General features: G+C 48.4%; 1 protein-coding gene and 1 long non-coding RNA gene across 2 annotated transcripts in view; both read right to left on the bottom strand.

Moving 5' to 3' along the window:
* Positions 1-4,928: 4,928 nt before the first annotated feature.
* LOC137751088 (uncharacterized) lies at positions 4,929-14,202 on the bottom strand. The gene is made up of 3 exons (XR_011070686.1): positions 14,121-14,202; positions 13,643-13,699; positions 4,929-5,009 (listed from the first exon to the last, which is right to left on the bottom strand). It is a non-coding gene; the product is annotated as an uncharacterized lncRNA (long non-coding RNA).
* Positions 14,203-14,631: 429 nt separating this feature from the next.
* Positions 14,632-22,982, bottom strand: part of KHDRBS3 (KH RNA binding domain containing, signal transduction associated 3) — a 156,627-nt gene continuing 148,276 nt past the window's right edge. Inside the window, exons 8-9 of the mRNA XM_068525548.1 lie at positions 17,102-17,160; positions 14,632-15,269 (exon numbers count right to left, since the gene is read on the bottom strand). Coding sequence (XP_068381649.1) covers positions 15,178-15,269; positions 17,102-17,160 — 151 coding nt within the window. The 3' untranslated portion in view covers positions 14,632-15,177. The remainder of the gene's footprint in view (positions 15,270-17,101; positions 17,161-22,982) is intronic.

Here is a 22,982-nt window from a genome sequence, read left to right as displayed (position 1 = left end):
ACGATCCCCGGGAGGGGGGCACGACTCTCCCCATTTTGTGGGGGAGGACACAGAGGTGTCAAGTAACTCCCCCGGGGCTGGGGGGAGCCCGGAGCAGTCCCCCGGCCACACTATCCCGCGGGGGGGGGGGGGGGCAGGGGGAGGCGGGGGGGGGGCGGGGAGGCGGGGGATGGCCCAGAAGCCTGTGGAGGAAGCGACGTGATGTGACTTCTGAAATCAGGGCCGAGCCTGTGGCCCCCTCGCTTGGGGACTCTCTCTCTTGGACCGCTTGCTCTGCGGGAGGCTGTCCGCCGTGTCGTGAGGACCCTTGGGCGGCCTGTGGAGGGGCCTGTGGGACAAGGGCCAGAGCCTCCCGCCAGCAGCCCCATGAGTGAGTCGGTGAGTGGATTCTCCAGTCTCGAGGGACCGCAGCCCCTGCTGACGGTTCGCACCCTCGTGAGAGACTCTGAGCCAGAAACAGTCCCTGACCCCGGATTCTCGACCCTCAGGGAATGCGTGACATTGTAAATGTTTGTTCTTTTAAGCTGCTAAGTCCTGGGGTGGTCGGTTATGCGGCAGTTGATAAGTGCGCTCAGGTATGGGCTGCAGGGAGTGCACTGTGCCTCCAGAGGATGCCCTGTGCTGGGTCACCTCCATGAGCCAAAGTGAGGGACAGTCTGGAGGACGAGCGTTTGGGGTGAGGGCAGAGCAAGGACAGTGAGCCATCTGGGACAGGCTGCCCGGGAAGGTGCTGTCTAAAGGCAGGTAGGTGGGCGCGGACGTGGGCACCGGGAGAGGGGCCAGAGCCAGGCCAGGCGGCCCGGGGAGGGACTCCGGACATCACCATGGGGCCGGAACATGGACGAGAAGCTCTTAGCTTCTGCACAGAAGCATCCGTTTGTCGGAGCTTCCCATCATGCAATGCAAAAGCGCCAGGCCTGGGCCACTTTGCAGAAGATTTAAGCCGCACCTAAGGCAGGGCCGTCGGACTAGCCGAAAGCAGAGCTCCTTCGGCGTCGTGGTCGTGATCTTCACAACTCCACCAAGGCATCCCTTTAAAAAGCTAGCTCTAAGGGTTGAAGACAGCTAAATACACATTGAAAAAGCCATCAGCTGTTATTTTTAAAACCACGGGAAGTCGCCCAGATCCTTTAAAAATCAAACACTAGAATGGCTATCTCTCAGCCTGCCATGCTTGAAAGCTGCTGCTGACAGACGCGTCAAGGAGGAACGCCCGCTGAGACGGACCAAAACCAGCTTAACTGGAGAAAAGTAAAGTGGAATTCCAAATCGAAAGACTTTTGTCCAGTTGTTCAGAGCTAAACGCACCCTCTCACACGTCCTCCCCAGCCCCCGTTAGGGGTCTGGCCCGGGGCTGAGCTGGGGACACTTGTCACCTGGGATGAAGCGGGGCCTGCAGGGCCGTGAAGCCAGCGCAGGACCCACGAGGAAGCCAGTGACTTAACGCAGTGTGACAACCAGGCAGGGGTCTCTGGGGCAGAGCTTCTGGCACTAAGTCTTAAAGGAGGCACACGGGTTGGCAGAATCTCAGTGCTTCCAGATCCCTGTGATGCAAACAGGTCCCAGATCTCCCTCCCCGGGGGCCACGCAGTGAGGCCTGGGGGCTCTGAGCTGTGCGTATGCCATCATTTCCTTTCCCTGCCACGTCCTGAAACGGCAGCGAGCACGGAGCAAGCAGAGGGGTGACCAGGCCGACAGGACGCGTGTGCCGAGGTGAAACGCAGTGAACGGGCACCGACGGTCCGGGCGAAGGGCCTCGAGCAGCCCCCCGTGAGGGGGACGCACGGGGGCACACGGTGCACAGCGTCAGGGCAGCAAGGTGGGGAGCCAGGCCCTGCCGCCGCCTGGCGTACAGAATTAGAGCCACCTGAAGATGGTCGTCGCAGGGGGAATTTCAGGCTGGAGGGGTCGGTAGGCGCCAAACCGCGGAGGGCCTGGGCGACAATCGGAGAAGCCGCGGGCGCCCCAAGGGTGCTGGCCGCGCCTCTGAAGGGCGACGTCACACAGCCCCGGGAAGCAGGCGCCCCAGTGCGCGTACACGCCCCCAGCCGCCGAGCGGTCCCCACCTCCCCGCCTGGCCCCACCCCCGCCATGTGCGCTGCTGTCGGCCAGGCCCGCTCCTGGGCTCCTGTCGGGGCGTCTCCCCAGCACCCTCACTCTCTCCCACACTCTCAAATTCCTCATCTCGAGGCCACAGCCCTCTCCAGCGATACTTAAAAGCAAACTCCTTGGAAGAGTTGACTACACAGGCGGACTTCGCTTTACTACGCTTCGCAGATACTGCGCTCCTTACAGATTGAAGGTTTGTGGTAACCCTGCGTTGTCAGGTGATGGTTAGCATTTTTCAGCAATAAAGTCTTCTTTAATTAAAGTATGTATCTTGTTTTTTAGACATGACGCTGTTGCCCACTTAACATGTTTCCACTGCACCGCAGTCTAACCTTTATACGCACTGGGAAACCAAAACCTTTGTGACTCACTTCACTGCTGCAGTGTTGCCTTCACTGCGTGGTCTGGAAGCGAACCCCCAGTACCTCTGAGGTCTGCCTGCTCCACTCTCTCCTGAATCCACCCAGGCCTCACTCTGAAGCAAGGCATGGCCAGCATGGCCTCTACGCGGCTACTGTGTCCAGTCTGCCTCATGTCACCTGCCCCCTGCAGCAGAGGGTCCCAGCCCTCCTCCGGGAAACCCTCTCTGCACACGCCGTCGAGGGCAGGACTCTCGGTTCTCTTCTTACCTCCCGGCAGCTGCTTCCTGGGCTCTGGTTCTTCGCCACCTCACTGACTTGTACGTGTTGGTACGTTCCCTGGGCCTGTTCTCTGATGTCCACACTCAGGCTATACCTTTGCAAGACATCTATATTCTAACGGCTCTCAAATTCCCATCTCCAGCTGAGATCTCCCCTCAAACTTCAGATCTGTATCTTAAACAGTCCCTTCTACAATCTTCCCATCTCAGAAAGAAGCTTCTATTTTCCCAACGGCTCTAGATCAAAATCTTTGCATCATCCAACCCCTTCTTTTCTGTACCTCACATCCAACCTGTAGACTAAGTGTTATCGGCTCTACTTCCTAAGTGCGTCTCAAGTCTGGCCAGTCCTCAGGACTTGCAGGGCTGCCACCCCGGGCCATGCCAGCATTCCCTCTGACCTTCACCGCAGGGGTTTCTAACAGGTCCCCCTACCTTGCCCCACTACCGCCTCTTCTCCACGTGGTTGCCAAAGTGATTCTGCTGAGATATATATCGGATGGATAGCGTTCCTCTTCGGCTCAGTGTGCCCGAGAGCTCCCGCTGAAGTAAAGCTCAGAGACGGCCCTCCACACCCGGGCCCCGCCCCCGCCCTGACTTCCTTCCTGCATCCTTGGGGCTCCTCCAGCCCTCGTGTTCCCACCTCAGGATCCTGGCACCTGTTAGTGTCTCGACGTAGCTCATTTCTTTCCTTTTCTAGGTCCTGGCTGAAACATCACCTTATTATTCCCCTACGGCCCAAAGTCAAGTCTAACCCCTCTTCCCGTGACTGTGCTCTGTCGCCCCCAGCTCTGTCACTGCCTGGCGTCCTCCGGTTTGCGGGTGATGGTCTGGCTCCCCCCACTGGGATGTAAGCTCCTCGAGGCAGGAGCCCCTCTGCTCTGTCCTGTGCCCTCACACGCAGGGCGGTGCCCGGCATGTAGGAGGCTCTCAGTAAATGTGTGCTCAGTGAATTTAAGTGATACAGGCAGCACAGTGTGAGGCCAAGACTAAGGCAGCAAGAGTGAGGCTGGGAGAAGGGGGACAGACAGGAGGTGAGCTGGACAGTTCGAATCCCTGGGATCCCACTTGCAGCTTTATGACTGTGTCCCCAACTCAGGAGGGGAAAAGGCTGCAGGCAGAAAGGGAGCTCAAATTCTTCCCCACTCATGACAGTCTGGCGCCCGTCCTAAAGTTCCTGCTTGTTTAGGATTAATTCCACACAGGGGCGCTGTTGACCGTGCTCTGGTGGGCGCCCACACCCACTCACTGCAGCACTGCCGCGGCCCTCTGGTCGCGGGCCTTTACTCCTTGCACTTCTGAGATGGAGAAACACGTATCTGACAAACGCAAAAGTGCCAACTGCAGGAGTAGAAGATCATGTCTTTAGGGTGCATCACGAGAGGATAAGGAAAAGCAAACCTATCAGAAGTTGTTCTGTGCTTTTAACACAATGCTCCCAACACGGTACCCTGTAAAAAGTGAACGCCTTGAGGGAATGTGTCTTTGAGGTAAGAAAAGTGACAATTTAACAATGCACAAGACTGTTTCCGAAATTCCAAGACTAGGAAGCGTGTTGTGTGAGCTTCTAGCGGAAGGAATAAAACGCATCCTCCCGGGGCGTACTGAATGAAAATCACAAAGCACCAGTAAGTGATGAAAAGAGAAGGAACTGAACCATACTGTCCATGGGGATGATGACCTTTATGTTCCACAACAAATTACAGAGCCATGAAAATCGGGTTTCTATTCTGACAGTGCCACCGCTTCCCGCAGAAGCCTTTATAATTAACCTTCTATGTGGCGGCGTACTTTCGGCATAACACGTTCATCTTTACTGGTCCATAACTGAGTTGGATAAATCATTTTCAAAGCTGGAATTTGCGCTGACGCTTGACTTCTTGTGAGCTGTGAGCTGCAGCCATATATGGTTCTCAAGTGTGCAGAATTTAGAGCTGGGCTGAAATAACAAGCCTTTGTTTTTCTAGGTTTATATTAAAGTAGAAGAGATTGAGATGGGCAGCCTTTGTTAAGCAATACACAAATCATTTGTTTTCTGTTATGAGGAGACAAAGAAACTGATTTTCTTTCCCTTTTTCAAACAGACTTTCCAAATTAAAAAGCATACTACTTTATAAAACATTTCACGAAACACAAAGTTGTACAAAAAAAAAAAAAAAAAAAAAAGATGATTTTCAAGTTCTCAAGTGAATTCATTTACTGACTAGGCACGTTGGTGAGCTGATTATTCTTAAGCAGTCCATAATCGGAAGGAAAGTTCCTGAAAGAGAGGAAAATGATATGTATTTGTATGCTTCAAGTAACAAATTATTTACACTCTGGTGGGAATGGCAGGATTCAGGCAGAGGAAGCAGGCAAACTGAAATTTGACAGAAATGAGAATACTTATGGAAAACAATGCAAAACAGAATTGTAGAGATTCAGGACATAAAGTATTTTCGTTCAGGAAGGCAGATGAATGATTAAACAGCACGCGACGGCGACACTCCTCCCCGCCACGACGTGTACGACGTGTACGGGAAGGAGGCTTTCGGAACGGCCACGCCTCTTTTCACGCGGAACTTCCCGAACGAAAACGTGCAGTGACTTCCTGTGGATGCACGCTGGCACTGCCCTTGCCTTCCTGCCACCTGAGAAGAGACCCAGCTTTCAGGTATATTTAGACAAAATTTTATTTACTAACTAACACCAAGCAATATATTTTGACGTGCTAATTACAACAAAGCTGTTGTTTCAAAACCCAAGCGGCAACCAGAAGGAAACAAAACACAAAACAGAATCTAATCACAAGGGAAGACGCGCCTTCGCCACGCTTGCTCCTCACTGCTCTGGTCACGGGGGGGAGGGGGGGAGGGGGGGGGAGGGGAGGGGGAGGGGGACCGTCCTCGAGGCTCCCTGTGACGTGACCCAGCCCTGCCCATCCCTCCCGCCTCCCCCCCCCCCCCCCCCCCCACCGCCCACCGGCACCTGCCCCTTAGTTCCCAGCAACTGCTTACTCGTCCCCAGACACACGAGGACCCTCCCTTCCTCCCCCGACCTGCACCAGCCTGGCAACTCTGACATCTCCTCCTCCCGTGTCTGCTTCAAGATTTGAACTTAACTGTAAACCCCGCTTCAGGTTTCTCCTCCTCTGTGAAGCCTTTCCCTCCTCGCCCTTCCTCGGCCAGAGCTCGTGACCTGTGCCGCTGCACCCTCTGCCTTCACCTCGCCTGTCATGACCGCTCGCGGCGCCAGGGACAGTGCGCCTTGGCCCCCGCATGCGGCACCGGTGTGCCAGGACGAACCAGACACAGACAGTTATTTTAAAGGCTAAGACTTAAAAAAAGGAAACAGCTAATACAGTGCATCTATTCATTAGGGTACTGTTTAATTCATCAGTGCCTATTTCTTGAATGGCTTGATGACTGCATGCTCTTAAATTACACATGACGGACTTGCTCCTGACCCTCGAGGACTCCCCAGGACTGCAGGACAACCCACACGTCAATCAGCAGATCAGAATTAGGGGTTCGCCATTTGGGTGCTACTGGCCAGTACTCTCAGAGTGAAGAGAGACACGGGTTCTTTGGGCAGAAGGAGAGAGAGAAGATCTTGAGGAACCGGCAGGCTCTGGATACCCAGAGAAGAGAAGAAGGTGGGCAAAGATATGGCGGACGGAAGGGCCAGCTGGGGGCCGGCTTCCTCAGAGAGACTGTGGGCCCCTTAAAAGCGGAGGCCTCCCCTTCCCCGGGTGTGTCCACAGTGCTGAGCACAGGGCCTGCCGCTGCAGGTCGGCCTTAGAATCCATCGGCTCGTGAAAGGAGGCTCCAGAAGTGAGAGGAGACCGGCGGGAGCCCGAAGAAGAGTGGTCTTTCACCACCCCTGCAGGACACAGCCGCGCCCAGAGCTGTCCTCACTCACTCACTCACACGGGGATCCAGCCCACCACGTGCCCACCTCCGTGGGAAGGAAAGGCCACTGTGAACCCACTCTGCGCGGGTGAGTTTTCCGTGTGGCCGCGGGTGCCAACAGTTGTACACGGTGATGGAGAGTACAGCACTGAGGGTTCAAGCTTCCTTCAGAAGAGCATATTAAGATACACCATTACCTCTACGGGGAGCAATATAGTAAGAACTCTAAGAAAATGTAATGACTCAATAAATCTACCTTAGAAACTTATTCTACAGAGGTATGCGAACGTGCACAAGAACAGAGATGAAGGGCTATGCTTTCTAGCACTGTCTTTAATGAATGCAAAATACTGGAAGCAAAACTACATGTCAACAGTTGTTTAAATTATGGTGCGTTCATATAAATATTATTCAGCCAATAAAAAGAAAAACATACCTTTATAATTTAAAATGATAGAAAATGAACTCAAAGATATACTCTAAATTGAAACAAGGCAGGTATAAAACAGTGTACTGTTCTCTCTGTTAAAAACAGTAATCATTAGTCTGTGCAGAAGCAAAGCACATGTTTTTCTATCTCTGGAAAAAAAACAAAAAACAAAACAAAGAAACACACCAAGACCAACAGCTGCCTCTGGGTGTTTGAGGGCAGGGGTGGGAATTAAGACCAACTTCTCATTGTTCCCTTTTTCCGAAGTTTTGGATTTTGTACCGAGCACATGTTATCACCTACTAAACAAAGGGCATGTTTTTGTTTTCCAACTTCTCCTTTTCCACTGAAAAAGCCAATGGTTACCGAAGTCAATTATCTCATTTCCACTGATAAACCAAACTAACAGTGAGAAGGGCTCAGTGTCAGTATTTTAAGAATTACAGCGTCGTTTGCTCATTAATCCATTCAGTCATTCGCCCCTCAGTGAGCACTGTCAGTCCCCGCTTTGCGCCAGGCACCTCGCTGGGATCTGGACGGAAAGTCAAATGAGACGTGGTTCTGTCTTTAAAGAACCTGAAGTGACGCCACTAGAGAGAAAGACAAACACGTCAACAAGTGAGCAGAGATCCGGCTTCAGGAGGGCACCTCCGGCCCCACGACCGTCACGGCGGCGTCTGCTCATCTGTCCCACCTCCTTGTTCTGAGAGCCTGTTGGGCGCTAGGAAGTGTGGCGGGGAGCAGACGTGGGGAGGTGAGGAAAGGCGTGGATCTTGCCGTGGTGCTCGGGTGAGCTCTTACATACGTGCATGTGCGAATGGCAATGTTTAACAACCTGGTAAATTCTCTTCCAGTGGAAGAATGACTCTAACTTGACCCGATGAGGCCGGTGAAGTCCTAATCGACCGTCCCGTACCAGGAGACACCAGGTCACCTTGTTCATTTCACTCATCACATACACGACGGCTGTGCTAAGCCATGGTACCCGCACTGAAGATGTTCACATTCGGGGTGGGGGGGGGGGGCGGGGAGGGATGGAGAGGAGAGTAAACAGTCAATCGTAGGACCCCATTTTGCAGATGAGGGCCCTCCAGTAGGGATTCTGCACCCAGGGAGATGTGGAGACACTGGGCCAAGGAAGACTTCCTGAGCGAGGTGATGCTTCAAGTCTCACTCCAAAGTTGGACAGACCAGTACTGACCAGCTATATCGAGAGCCGGGGAGAAGAGTAAGGAAATGTGATTTCAGGCAGAGAATGGCACAGATATCAAAGCACCGTGAAGGGTATTCGAGAGCAAGGCTGGAGCAGAGCAAGGCTGGGAGCGGTACGGCGGGTTGGGGGAGCAGCTGGAGGGGCGGGCCGGGCCAGGATGGTGCGCTGGGAGCCATGGAAGGACTCACGCCAAGACAAGAAAAACAGGTACAGCAGTCGGTGCTGATCCCTGAAAGATAACCAGATTCCTGGAATAAGAATCCCATTCAGAATCAACTTCCATTGGAAAGGATTTTCCATTAGATAAGGGGAGGATGGAATTCAGATTTTAAAATGTTCCACAACCTTCCTCAAAGATGGAAACAGAATCAAGCATAAAGTAGATTTTGTTATTTTAAACATAATGATGGATTTTTTTCTTTTCTATTCCTACAATATAAATCAATATAAATAGTACATCACTATAAATAATAGATATGATTTGCATATAAAATAACTAACTTTATTATATATACTTATCACATATAACCAACCTGTAAAGCGGCTTAACTTGGTTAATTAGATTTTTGACTACATTTTAATTTTTTTCTCCAAATCATCTGTTTTAAATTCCGGGACCTGGGGCTTCCCTGGTGGCGCAGTGGTTGAGAATCTGCCTGCCAATGCAGGGGACACGGGTTCGAACCCTGGTCTGGGAAGATCCCACATGCCGCGGAGCAACTAGGCCCGTGAGCCACGATTACTGAGCCTGCGTGTCTGGAGCCTGTGCTCCGCAACGAGAGCGGCCGTGATTGCGAGAGGCCCGTGCACCGCGATGAAGAGTGGCCCCCACTTGCCTCAACTAGAGAAAGCCCTCGCACAGAAACAAAGACCCAACACAGCCAAAAATAAAAATAAATAAATAAAATTAAAAAAAAAAAAAAAATTCTGGGACCTGTCTCTCTGTACACAGTGACCAGAGTCACTGTCTAATTTTGAGTTAGACTATTACTGATTTACATGAGTGATTTTTCTTCTTCCTTTTTTTGGGTCTCTGTGAACTATTCCTAACCATTCCTAACGCTGCCTATTACGAATCATATTGATCACACCGACAGTGTCATTCTTCCATGTTCACTGTCTTGCTCAACGCTTTCGGCTGCCAAATCCTGCGCTAAGAGATGGAACAAAAAGGATGGAAAGGTTAGGCCCCCGTTTTTTAAGGCTCTCACCATCTGGCTAGCAGATCAATAACCAGTGCAAACAGAGGTCTGCACAAAGTTCCTGCTGGAACACAGGCTGAAAAAGGCACCATCTCTGCCTAGGGGGATGCAGCAGGGCCAGCTCAAGGGTGAAGAGGGTATTTATTACATTTCAACGTGGGCTCACCGTATTTAAGCTTCTTAGCAGGACTTGCAAGATCCTTCATTATGTGCCCCTTGCCCACACAGACAGCATCATCTACAGCTTTCTCTAATTACCTAAATAATTGAAATTTCCTAGATAACTGTGTTTTCTTATAATCCAAATATCTGCATAAAGCAACAAGCAAGAGCACGTACCTAGGTTTGTGCCAGGCATGCTTCTCATCCTCACAGCTATACTGAGGTAGATTTCACTGTTGTGTCCATTGTATGGATGGGGAAGCTGCAGTTTAGACTGAAGTTCAGTAAGGTTAAGTAACAAAGCTGGTAAATGACAGAGCTGGGTACGACTGCTTCCAAGAAGACCTTCCCTATGTGGCTGCCTTCTACTGGTCCTTAACAGCCCTGCTGGCACCCGTCCCACCTCCGCCACCCCGCCTGGCGTCCATGTCTCTCCCACGCTACATCTGTCGTCGTCCAGTCACTGGCGCCTGCCTGGCCCACTTCCCCAGCAGACTGTCGTCGCCGCTGCGTCTCCACTGCCTGCAGCATAGCAGGTGCTCAGCCAACGTGTCTGCATGAACGCTGATACTTATTCAACTTGCAATATCTTGAACAAAGCAAGATTCAGAACCTAACTACAGCCAAAGAATCTCTCCAGGGAGGAATCTGGGGCAGGGTGGGACAGAGACAGAGGGGCTGGTTATCAGTCACAACGTCTGCCAACACTCAGTGTTGTGAGGCTTACTTCTAGGAATACAAGGCGACATAAAAATTAGCCCCTGCCCTCAAGGAGCCTTTAATCTCATGGGAGAGCGAGTGCTAGCCCAGAGAGCAGACAGTGCAACGGCACGGTTAGGACAAAGACTCTGGATCAGAGTGGATGGTCCAAAACTGGCTCTACCAGTCATAGGGCCTGGAATCCGACACAGTGATCTCACCTCTTGACGCCTAAGCATATTCCTCTGTAAAATGGAGATGACACTCACCTCCCTCATCATTGTGAGGATTCAATGAAATCATTTATAGAAAGTGATTAAGCACAGGCTTGGTCATAATGGCAACTTATAACCAATCTAAGTCATATGGTATCAATACTACAATGAAGAAGTATAAACTAAGCACACTATTTCAGAGAGCACGGAGGGATCGTGGTTTCACTGCTGAAGACACGGAAGGGGGGGCGTGGGGCCGAGTCCTGAAGGATGGGCATGGTTGCTAGGGGCAAAGGCCCAGGGGCAGCAAGTGCTGGTGTGTCATCTACCAACTCCATCCATGCTGAACTACTTGAGCGTAAGGTCCACGTCCTATAGATCTTTGTGTTCCTGGTGCCTCCTCTGTGTCTGGGGAAGAACTCGCGCTCAGTAAACGTTGTCAAATGAGAAGATAAACGAATCCCAAGGGGGTAGACAAAGGCCAGGGGAAAGATCTGGGAAGGATGCAGTGTGCGGTTAGGGACAGGAGAAGGCTGCTTGTCTGCAAGTCCTCCTATTGAAACAGGGAGAAATGAGGTTCAGTAGGGTATTTGCCGAATACGGGAAGCCCTAGAAAGCCAAGCAGAAGAACTCCTGTCCAAGAGCATTCCTGGTGGTTCCTGACCTTTCTGGCTCACAACCCCTTTGTGCAGTCCAATGGAGCTGTGGATTCTTTAATAAAATGAAAATAAACATAAAATTGAACAAGTCCTATGAATTAGCTCTTAAGACTATCTGGGGATTAACCCTCCAGGGACCTGTCCATAATTTCTGATTAAAGAAACCTACACTTACTATTCAATATGCCAATTCCTAAAAACAAAAAAACAAAAAAAAAACAAAAAAATTACTTATTAAAGAAAATAGTGAAAACATTTCAATATAACATCGCAAATTGAAAAAATATGTTATATATCACATTCCCTTTCTGTACAAGAAGAGAAGCACCAAAAAAAAAAAAAAAAAAAAAAAAAAAAAAAAAAAAAACCCCAAAAAACAAACAAACAAAAAAGAAACAAAAAAAAACCAGAACACTTATTTTGATTTATGAGAGCGAAGAGAACTATTTTCTTCCTAAGAGTAATTTAATTATTTTAGGTTAATTTTGGTGATTAAGGAAAAACAAAAAAGCTCATATATTTCCCCTTCATACGAAACATGCATGTTCAACTTCAACAATTAAACTGCATTATTGTTATCACCTTCCAGGTTACAAAACACTCACACAACACCGCCTCACTTAATGCTCAGAACAACTGCGAGAGATGAGTGAGGTCCTCAAAGGGGGTCTCGGCCAGCGTCACCCAGTGAGGGGCAGGGCTCAGATACACACACTCTTAAGTAAGAGTCTCTGGAACGTCGGGCCCTAAGCAGTGTTTCTGATGGTGTAGGAAAAAACAAGAATATCTAAAAAGTGAGACCTAATTAAGGGCACCTTTCCTTCACAGATCCCTGTTTTTAAAATTTTATGAAACAATTTCATAAAATACACCTTATCATATTTATCTTATTAAAAGCAATAATTTGTTTTGCAGAACTCAAAGTAGAAAAGGACACACACACAAATCATACTTTCACAAGCTTAAGATGATTACTGTCAAAAATTTCCAGCATACAAGCAGCTCATGCAGCTCAATAACAAAAAAACAAACAACCCAATCCAAAAATGGGCAGAAGACCTAAACAGACATTTCTCCAAAGAAGATATACAGATGGCCAACAGACACATGAAAGAATGCTCAACATCATTAATCATTAGAGAAATGCAAATCAAAACTACAATGAGGTATCATCTCACACCGGTCAGAATGGCCATCATCAAAAAATCTAGAAACAACAAATGCTGGAGAGGGTGTGGAGAAAAGGGAACCCTCTTGCACTGTTGGTGGGAATGTAAATTGATACAGCCACTATGGAGAACAGTATGGAGGTTCCTTAAAAAAACTAAAAATAGAACTACCATACGACCCAGCCATCCCACTACTGGGCATATACCCTGAGAAAACCATAATTCAAAAAGAGTCATGCACCACAAGGTTCACTGCAGCTCTATTTACAATAGCCAGGACATGGAAGCAACCTAAGTGTCCATCATCGGATGAATGGATAAAGAAGATGTGGCACATATATACAATGGAATATTACTCAGCCATAAAAAGAAACGAAATGGAGGTATCTGTAATGAGGTGGGTGGAGTTAGAGTCTGTCATACAGAGTGAAGTAAGTCAGAAAGAGAAAAACAAATACAGTATGCTAACACATATATATGGAATCTAAGGAAAAAAAAAAAAAAAAAAGGTCACGAAGAACCTAGTGGCAAGATGGGAATAAAGACACAGACCTACTAGAGAATGGACTTGAGGATATGGGGAGGGGGAGGGGTGAGATGTGACAGGGTGAGAGAGTGTCATGGACATATATACACTACCAAACGTAAAATGGCTAGCTAGTGGGAAGCAGCCGCACAGCACAGGGAGACCAGCTCGGTGATTTGTGACCAGCTAGAGGGGTGGGATAGGGAGGGTGGGCGGGAGGGAGATGCAAGAGGGAAGAGATACGGGAACATATGTATATGTATAACTGATTCACTTTGCTATAAAGCAGAAACTAACACACCATTGTACAGCAATTACACTTCAAGAAAGATGTTTTGAAAAAAAAATTTCCAGCATATCCATGTAATATTTTGCCTATGGATATATAGAGAGAGAATATATACAGTCTATTTTTAAAAAATAAAATTGGGACGATAGCGTCGCTGGCGGTAAACTGCTTTTTCACTTGAGACTTTTGAAAAATTGATCATGCTACCGACTAGCCTGTTACGTTTTTACGGAGGAAAGTAATGGAGTTACTTACACAGTGTGACGGCCGAGCCTCCCACCTCTGCAGCTTATGCAGAGCTCCCTGGGGTCTGACTTGCTTACATTCAGGAAGTTAGTTAGCCACAGTCGCTAGCGCTGGCGGGGGGAACAGTGTGGGAAAGGTTCCACGCGACTTCAGAGAAGCACGTCAAATGACTGGAACAAAGGCACTCACTCACCTGTGTCTGCTGGACGGACACAACCTTCCTTCCACTTTCCGAGACGGCCAACATTTCCTAACAAAAGGAAAGACCTTTTTACTCAAAGAGAAGGAAACCCCTCGGAAAATAAAAATTAAACATTTTACAGAATCTACAGTTTAAAAAAAACTTAGCCAAATGATTAAAGAAAAACTTTATTATAAATATTGGTCAGTTTTAAGAAGTGCCCTCGATTACTAACCAAAGAATGTATTACAAACAACTGGTTATGAGGTTTTACATTTGTTTAATAGGGAATAATTGGCCCCAATTAAACTGGCTGAACTAAGGCTTTTTAGGTTACTAAAACAAATTAAACTTTTTAAAATGAGAATTTAGGCGATCTTAAGACCTTTCTAAAATGGATCATGAAACTTGCTAAGTTGTAACCTCCCTGGTTTTATTAGTTGTACTGAGATCAATTAAGTGAGATTAAAATCTTATTTGATTTATTTACCTTTGAAAATGAAGACCGTTTAAGGGTTACACATCCTCAGCCTTGGCGAGTGCGACCTCAATTAGTCAAGTCAGAATGTCTTTAAAAGCTTTGTGCTTATTGCTTCCAGCATGGAGCGAGGTGTTCATTAAGGTACCAAAATTCTCATAAAAAATCCAAAGTTGCACTAGTGAAAAAACGCTCAACAAGATGAAAACTGATCACATCTTTTTCAGAAAATCAGTAGTTATTTTAAAACCAGTTTTTAAACAAGATTTGGTTTTGCGCAGTTTTTAGCGTGCCACTCAAGCAGCTTGATACCATTTGGACTCTTTAAACAGCATTTAAATCTACGGTGAGTATATAATGGTACATTTAATTTTATACCGTGTTTTAAATAAGTTGTACGGTGTTTAGTGTGACCCTTTTTTGACAAGCGTTGTTAAATGAATCCTTTCCCTGTTTACGACTATTTATGAAGGCCTTTTTATAAATAAGAGAGACATGAAATTGTTAGCTCACACACACAAAATTTCTTTCGAAAGTTTATTTAGTATCAAGCAAGAGGAGACTTTGCTTAACACTACAGAACACTTCAAGACTTGAGTTACAAAAGAATACCACAGTATTTGCACTTGTAATTGGCTTCCCTTTTTACGCATGTTGGCAAGAGAAAAAAAAAAAAACAAACAACTAGCATATGGCTGAAAGATAAAATAACTGAATTTCTATGGAAACCTTTAAAATGAAAGGTGAGGCTTATGTTAAAAGGATGGATTAACATATTTAGTAAACCTGTCTTTTTTGTTTAACGCTAGTTAATCAAAGTTATTTTTTTTTTCCTTTTGATGACCTATTTTTTCATATACAGACTGGAAATAACAAAATTTTACATGTCTTTTTTTTTTTTTTTTTTTCTGCCCAGGTTGATGTTTCAACAAAGTAATTTTAAATTCCATCCATTCAGATGTTAAGCATTTTGATCTATTTAAAAAGGGATTGTTCATAGAAAACAATTACTTTGAACAGTATACAGGACTGGCGGAGCCTGGCTATGTCACAACATCAGACAGTACAGTCAGTATCTGCCGTATGGCTGGTCTCTGTAGACGCCCTTTGCTGTCCTCGCCGAGGGTGCCTTGTGTCTTGAGTTAGTCCACTCCTCTTGCCCTAAAGTCAGTCAGATGAATCACAGTTAGACCACTGCCAGGGATCCCACTGGCTTCATTTTTCAGACTCTAACTCAGCCCTGAACCAGTGGTAGATGCCATACTGAAGGTATGTATCCCCCGAGGTCCTAAAACAACCCAAGGGAATTTGCTTTAAAAAAAAAAAAAAAATTACAAACACAATGGAAAATGGTCCTCTCACTAGCAAAACCTACCAGCCTGGGAAGACAAATGATTTTTGTATCTTAAATGGCTACCAACTTTGCAGGAACTTCCTTTCGGCCACTCATTTAACAAATGCTCACAAACTCAAGCAGCAAATTGAACTGCCTCTTGCTAAACGTGAAGACATCTATGGATGGGAAAGAGAATGGGAAAAGGGTCACTTGGATTTCTTCTTCAAAAACAAAGAAAACACAGATAAAAATTTGTGAAGGCAAAAGGAGAGAAAACTGGAGCGCAAAATGGAAACAGGCAGCTTGGGAGGGGGAAATGCGGCCTCGTTCTTCACGGGTCCTTCAAAGAAAGAGTACATGAAAGTTGTATTGGGTGGAGAGTTACGCCTCAAAAATACTTCCTGGATATGAAATAATCTCAATGACATAATGTCAAATTGCTTTCATCCTAATACTAAATCCATACCGAATGATGTTCTTTGCAACAGAGGGACATTCAATCACCCCCATCTCTGGGCCGTCAGTGAGTGATCTGCCGGTCTTGGACAACAAACAGTTAACATTCCTGCTGCAACACACAGCGATTTAAAAGCCATGCGTCCACTGAGACCAATTTTAAAAAGCTGTGAAGGAAAAACGCTGAAAATGACCTCGTCTTTGATACAAACATGCAATCAACATCGTTCCCTCAAGCTAACTTGCATCAATTTAAGTAGACAGCATTCATTCAGCAAGCCAAGGTATTTCTCTTAAGCGGCTGTTACGAATAACAACAACAACAACAAAACCAAGGTGCGGGTCATCAAGGCTTGGGGCAGGTGATACAACAAAATGCACTTCAAAAGGAACACTGGAAAATGGTTTTTCAGTTATGTTCAGAGAAATGTCATAACATCCATTTAACGAGAATCCTGATTCACTTGCACTGGGCACGAGGCATTCATCAGAGCTTTGCAACTGAGTGAAGCTTCTCATTCTCTGATCTCTGCCCCGTGGCAAAGGAAGCTTCTTAGTATCATTAAGTTGCTGCCGCCAATTCTTTTAATTAAACCTGTCGTCCTTCTGCATAGTGAGACTCTGGACACGGGTTCCCCAGCATCTTGGCCAGCTCCCACTGAAATAAGTGGGGTTTCGATGTCTCCCTGTAAGCCTGAGAGAGCCGTGCATCTCCTTCCTGGCTCAGTGCTTCCGTAACCTTTACGGGATGATTCCCACCGTAATGTTTTTAGAGGATTTGAGATTGCGAATAAATTAAAATATAAAGATGGGGGTGGTGGAATCACTGTTGGGCTGTAGTCTCAATTGCTTCATTTTCTTTACTGTCAAGAGGCAAAGACACTTCAAAGAGACCCACTCTATCAAGGGTCTGCAGTTTGGCAAACTATTCAATAGTGAGAAGATCAGCACATGGCAATCATCCCAAACAGAAAATCTAAGTTTAGAATCTGAATTCCTGTAATCTTCTGCAAGTCTTTAGTCCTCTTTAAATATTAAATTTAAACCTTAAGGAGCTTCTGAAAATAGCTAGATAAGCACAGATGAACCGAGAGGGAGCTGCTGTCTCAATTTCGGTCTGTATGAATTTCCCCTGAGTTAAGACCTTTAAGCTGTTTCTATGACCTTTCTATTTATGGTTCCACTCTGGCCATTTACTCACCGTAGGAATCGTAAGTCTCTTCACTGAGTCCGTGTCCATAATCATAGTAATCAGCACCACTGTATAGAACAAAAGAAAACAAGCAGAGAAAGACGAAAACATAGTTAGGACAAACTGACTTCTAAAACTTAAAGATAACTAATAAAGGGCAGGGATAAACACTGAAAGGAATTCCCACAGAGAAGACAGAGGCCTTAGAATTACCACAGGCCCCTCTGTGGCCCCCGACTTTCATTCACAGTAAACGTGTCTGCCACCGTAACCGCAGCCATTGGCCGGTCCACAGGGAGTGCGCGATGGCGCCTGAGGGATGCAGAGCCCCTGTCCTGGAGGGACGCGTGGCCTGAGGAGACGCACGTGCGGCGGACAATCACAGCCTGTGCACCCGGAACCTGGGCTGGGCTCGTGTGAGGGACAGGGGACAGGAGGAAGGACAGCCACGGCTTCTTTCCAACCGATGCAAAGTTCACGGAAGGCACAAACCTACGGACCAGACAACTCGATGCTGTGTGACCCGTGGGCAGTTCACTTCACAATAAAGTAACACCATTACGGGCTGAAACGCTTTACTTCCCCAGCACCATCCCGTTCCCATCGGGAGTGGCTGCCCAGCAGGACCGTGTGTGACCGGGGCGGGAAAGGCCCCTGCGGTCCAGTCACCAGCCCTGGCCAAGTCTGTGAGGACAGAGGCCAGGAATCTTTCCAAAGCACAGGCACAGCTGTATTCCAAGGCACAACATCGCTGAGACACCGGGAGGGAGGGGGTCTGTCACCACGGCCACTCTGTAGATGATGCAAAACAGGCTACACACACACGGAGTATGTGAATCAGGCATAACCTTTTACCGGAACGGATTTGTGGAAAATCTGGATGACTCGACCACGGCGGGTATAATCCAGTTTCTAATGCTATTCTGAGTATCTGAGGAGGGCTTTCACGCACTCTCTCCTGCTTTCCCCTTTCCCACTCTTCTAAATTTTGTAGGGAAACAATCATCCTGAATCTGTTATCTTGGATTGTCCTGGAAATAAACATTCTCATTATTCTAACTTGATGCAATCAAGTAAGAAATTCTAATCAAAATGGAAAATGATCCCAGGTCGGCTGTTTAACACCCTAGGAAGCCACGGAGTGAATAATAAAATCCGTGCTGCGGGTGTCGCCTTGCGCCAGCTCCGAGACCCCACGAGCAGTCGTCACCTCAGCTCCTGAGGTAAGAAAGCAGGGCTGCCGCGCCCATCTTACAGACAAGGATACCGCAGATCACAACAGCCGGGAGGCCAGCCTAAAATCTCACAGGGAACATACAGGGGACACAACCGGCGAAACCCACACCTGGTCCTCTCCCCCCACCTTTGGTTTCTCGGGTAGATATCACCAGAGGCTAATCATCAACTCCACTGACTACAGCCCAGGAGGCAAGTCCTATGAGAGAAAGGGTCCGAGACGGGGAGCTACGTGCCCTTTTGCCTCCAGCCTGTGGGGATGGCTCCTCCTTCTGCCAGAAATGTTCCTCTTCCCTCTCCTTCCAAGCGCCTCCCACCCACTCGTTAGCCCAACTGCCGCCTCCTCAGAGAGCACTGCCCACCTCCCAGGGTTGGGCGTGTCCCCATCAAGGCCCTTCCTCTGTGTCTCACCCCTCTCCTGGCCCCCACGGGCCCTCGCTCTCCAGGAACTGAGTGCCTGGGTACAGAGGAAGGGGCACCTCCGCCCTCTGCTGTGTCACGACAAGACGGCGATGCCTGAGCATGTTCTGAGAGCCCGAGCGAAGCTGAAGACGGGTGAGTGGTGGGCGTGGCGTGCCGGGCACAGAGGCGGAAGCAGGCTGCAAGCTGAGCGTCTGTAAGGAGTCGTGTTAAGCAGGGTGAATAAGCACTGATACAAGGCCTGCGCCGGGATGTTCCTCAGTATAGAACGCTTCCTCCATGTGCAAACACAGGCCAGATCCTTGTTATCCTGGTTTCATCACGCCCTCACAAGCTCATCAGTACGCTGCACCACGCCGGTGCCGGTGCCGGTGCCGGTGCCGGTGCCGGTGAGAGCTTTCTGGCCTGGAGTGCGCTGGGGGCTCCACTGGCTGCTTTAACCGGAGCCCAGGAACAGAGCAGCCCCTCCCACGGCTGACCTATTAGACCAGGCGGCGATCTGCAATCTTCCCGAGGACAGCTGAGAGCTGGCCCTCACTGCTAGAGAACCCCGGGAAAAGCAAGGGAGCCTGAGAGGAGTGGGCTGTCCTGAGCCGGACCCCTGCCGTCCTGACAGCTTCTCCACAGGCACGACCTCACGGGCCTACGTGGCGTCTCTGTGCTTCTACAGACGAGGCTCAGTGAGGGTGCCCCCCTCCCAGAGTCACGCGGCTCATCGGGGCGGCAGCCGTGCTCAAGGCTCAGGACGCGCCTCTGCCCTGTGCTGAGCACCCACCCATGCTCGAGGTGGACGGCCCTCGCTGTGCCCGGCCCCCTTAATCTGGTGGTTCCTGCTTGACTCCCACCTGCTCTGCCACTCTTCCAGAATGTCCCATTCGCTCCCCTGGGGCTTACGTGATCCCTCTTCACGCTCGGAGACAGAAGTCAGGGTCCACGCGAAACCCAATGCCATACGATCGTGGCAAATTGCAACTGCCTAGTTCTCTCTCTGGTTTCAAATTCCTCCTCTCCCTTTCTGCAGTCCTAATTTTCCATCCAGGTAGTATACACATTTATGGCGAGAAGAAAAGAGGGACTAGCTGAAAAAGGAACAGAGAGACTTTCATATTCAAGAAGGAAAAAAATCCAGCAAAAACAAGCAACAGCAAAAAAAAATGTGGCATCCCTCCCTCTTAAGATTTAACAGCTTTAAATATGAGAACTGCTAATAAAGTAGAAGGTTTTTCTCATCTTGCGGATAGAAATTTAGAAGCGAAACTTTTGATAAAATGTCATTGCCAAATACGGGTCAAGACATCTGAGTCTAAAACCTGGGCCTCCCAGGGCTGGGCAGACTTGGGGCAGCTGCCCGCCCTCCTGCTGAGTCCGAATGCCCCTCCCCCTGCCGAATCCCACCGCGCTGGACTGCCCAGACTCTGGGCAGCCCTAACGTTCTCCATGGCTCATGTACAGCATCTGGACACAAAGCAGTCAACATAAATTCTCATTTTGTTGAAAATAAACTGGCTATGGCTTCTGAAAAACTCAGCACTAAATTAAGTGAACCCTCAGTCTTCTTTCCGAAGGTCAGAAGTTACATCATCATGGCTCCTGAGACAAATAAAGCTGCGATGCTCTTTAAAATTTTATCTTCGTTGCACAGAAACAATGAGATTGACCTCTTCATAAAACTGGAAAGAATTCTCTTACTGAGACAGGTTCCCACTGTTTAACTTGGAACTGTCAGTGACAGGTACTGAGACCTATAAACAGGAATCAAACAGTTGCTTTCTGACCAAACTAAGTCCTCTTTATTAAATGAAGTGAGCAGTAATGAACATCAGTGTCGACTGGAAATCCATCCTGAAGGGCTCTAACATGGCTCAGCATAAAAAAATCAGGGGTGAAGAATGCTTCCCAATGAACAGGAGAGTAAAAGGTAGCATAATTTGGTCCTGCAATGGTTTGGTGATAAGACAATCTTAGTTTTGACAAGTGAAAACTTTAAACTGACATTTGCTATCATTTCACCCAGTTTCTGATTATTTATTTCAAGACTGTCATCAAACCAAGAAGCTGGGAGCAGCTGAGCCCCATTCTCGTACCTGTCAGTTCCATCTGAATTGCTTTTGCAGCATTTCATTTCGTGCACCTCAAATGTCTATTAACCAAAGACGTGTCCTATTTCCCAAGGATAAACTAAAAACCCAACATACGGCAAAGGGGAAAAATTCTTCATTTATGTGTACAACACTTACGATATTAATAATATACAAGAAAACATGTTAGGCTGACCATGCCTCAACTCCATCACAAGGGGTCAAGGGAAGCCCCCTCCCTCAATAAATCAAGAATGAGCTCCCCCCACTGGCACCAGGGCCACGTCTCCCCAGGCCTTCCGTCTGTCCTCTGCGTTCTACCCCATATCAGGGGTTGAAGGAAGTCCAAACGTTCAGCATGGTTCCTGGCTTTCCTGGAGGATCCCTCGATCCTCAACCAGAGTCAAGAAATAGGCCCGGCACTGGACGGAAACACGGGGGTCAAGGAGCAAACGGCAGCACTGGGACCAAGTCCACATCTCCCCAAGCCATCGACAGGCGTTCAAGGAGGACAAAAACTCCGAGTTCTCAGATCACCCTGTCTCCACGAATGGGATTAAGAAGGAACTCCTCCTGACACGAATCTGTCCCACATCCCTTCAACCTCTTCAAGCCTCTCCACGAATTTTCTAGTTTAAAGTCACTGGAACTAATCTCATTAGGCCCTTTGCTTGTATTTGTTTAGCTCAGGGAACTCTAGACCACTAGTTACTCTTTATCTCCAGTACTTGTAAAGTTCTGCCCACCCCCATCTGTCCTCATCTCCATCCCGACCGTGCCCTCTGGAATTCCTTCGTGGCTCCTCGTCGGCAAAACACCTTACATATTCTCAGCCTCCTCTTTGGACATCCTCTTACTTTCTTCTTCAGTGGAAACCTGCTTCTCCTCTGATGATAGGTCTTATCTGGCAGCCCTGCCCTCTTCTTTATGCCCCACAGCCCACGTACCGCTGGGAGCACAGGAAGGGTGAGTATTCTCTTCGCTACCACCGCCCCCCCCCCCCCCACAGACACACCACTGCCACTTCTAGACCAGGATGCTCCACGCCTCCGTACAAACACCCAGCTCTGAACCTCCCGATGGTATCGCTGTCCTAAGTCCTGGTGCCTTCCATATGCAGGCAGACAATCCTTCAAACAAGCTGGTTTCTCGCGTCCCTGGACCTCTCTTGTCCACTGATCCTGTCCCTAGTCTCCTTTAGCCACCAACTCCCAGGTCACATCCTAGATCTCGTCACATTGATAACTTCAATCTTCCCCCACCTCGCTCCAATTTCGTATGTTCCACTCTGACTACAATTTCCGCTCTCTAGTCTCACTCCCTCCCTCAAAAGGATTACGCTGGCCATCCTTTCCAATACACTGCAATCATCCCCACTACTGGTCTTAAAATTTGCATCCCTTGTCAAGGTAACCAACGAACTCCAAGTTGCTAAATTCAGTGGTCAGTTCTCAGGCCTGTCACGTGACTGGTCAGTAGATGTGATATAGCTGATCACACATAGCAGACGTCACCCGAGGGACTGCATCCTGGGCTAGGGACTACCAAGCGCCAGGGTCCTACGGAGGCACATTCTTGGTCCATCCGGGACCAGGAAGGCAGCGCAGCTGGAGCAGAGGGGATCAGGGGGAGGCAGGGGTGAGTCATGCAGGGTCACGCAGGCCACGGAAAGGCTTTGGTTTCTTGTAAGGCTTTTGGTTTCTTCATCCTGAGTAAGATGGGAAGTTACTAGACGTTTCCACGGCTCCAGGGAGAAACGATGTTGCCATTTCCTGAGATGGGGAAGACTGAGGCAGAAAGCGCTCCGGGTGGGAAGCCACCAGGAGTTTGGCCTGGGAGAGGCCAGGTTTGACGGGCCTCCCAGACCTCCCAGAGGAGTCCACTGGGAGGCAGCTGGGAAGAGAAACTGAGAGGTCAGGGGAGAGGTCTGAACTGGAAACGTGAATCTGCAGTCATCACCATATAAAAGGTAGTCCAAACCATGAGGCAGGATGCGATCCCTTAGGGAATACACGCAAAGGGACAGACAGCTCGGATCCCGGACTAAAGGTTCACTTAGTTTTGAATCTGTTCTTCCATTTGGAAGTAGTGTGATCTTGGACAGGCAGCTGTCTTTTTGAGTTGCAGCTTCTACAAGTGTCTGAAACGTTAAAAGG

This window comes from Eschrichtius robustus, chromosome 17, assembly GCF_028021215.1.
Source record: "Eschrichtius robustus isolate mEscRob2 chromosome 17, mEscRob2.pri, whole genome shotgun sequence".
In the NCBI taxonomy this organism is placed as follows: Eukaryota; Metazoa; Chordata; class Mammalia; order Artiodactyla; family Eschrichtiidae; genus Eschrichtius; species Eschrichtius robustus.
The sequence above is the reverse complement of the archived record's forward strand: the minus strand, read 5'-3'. Positions and strand labels throughout refer to the sequence as shown.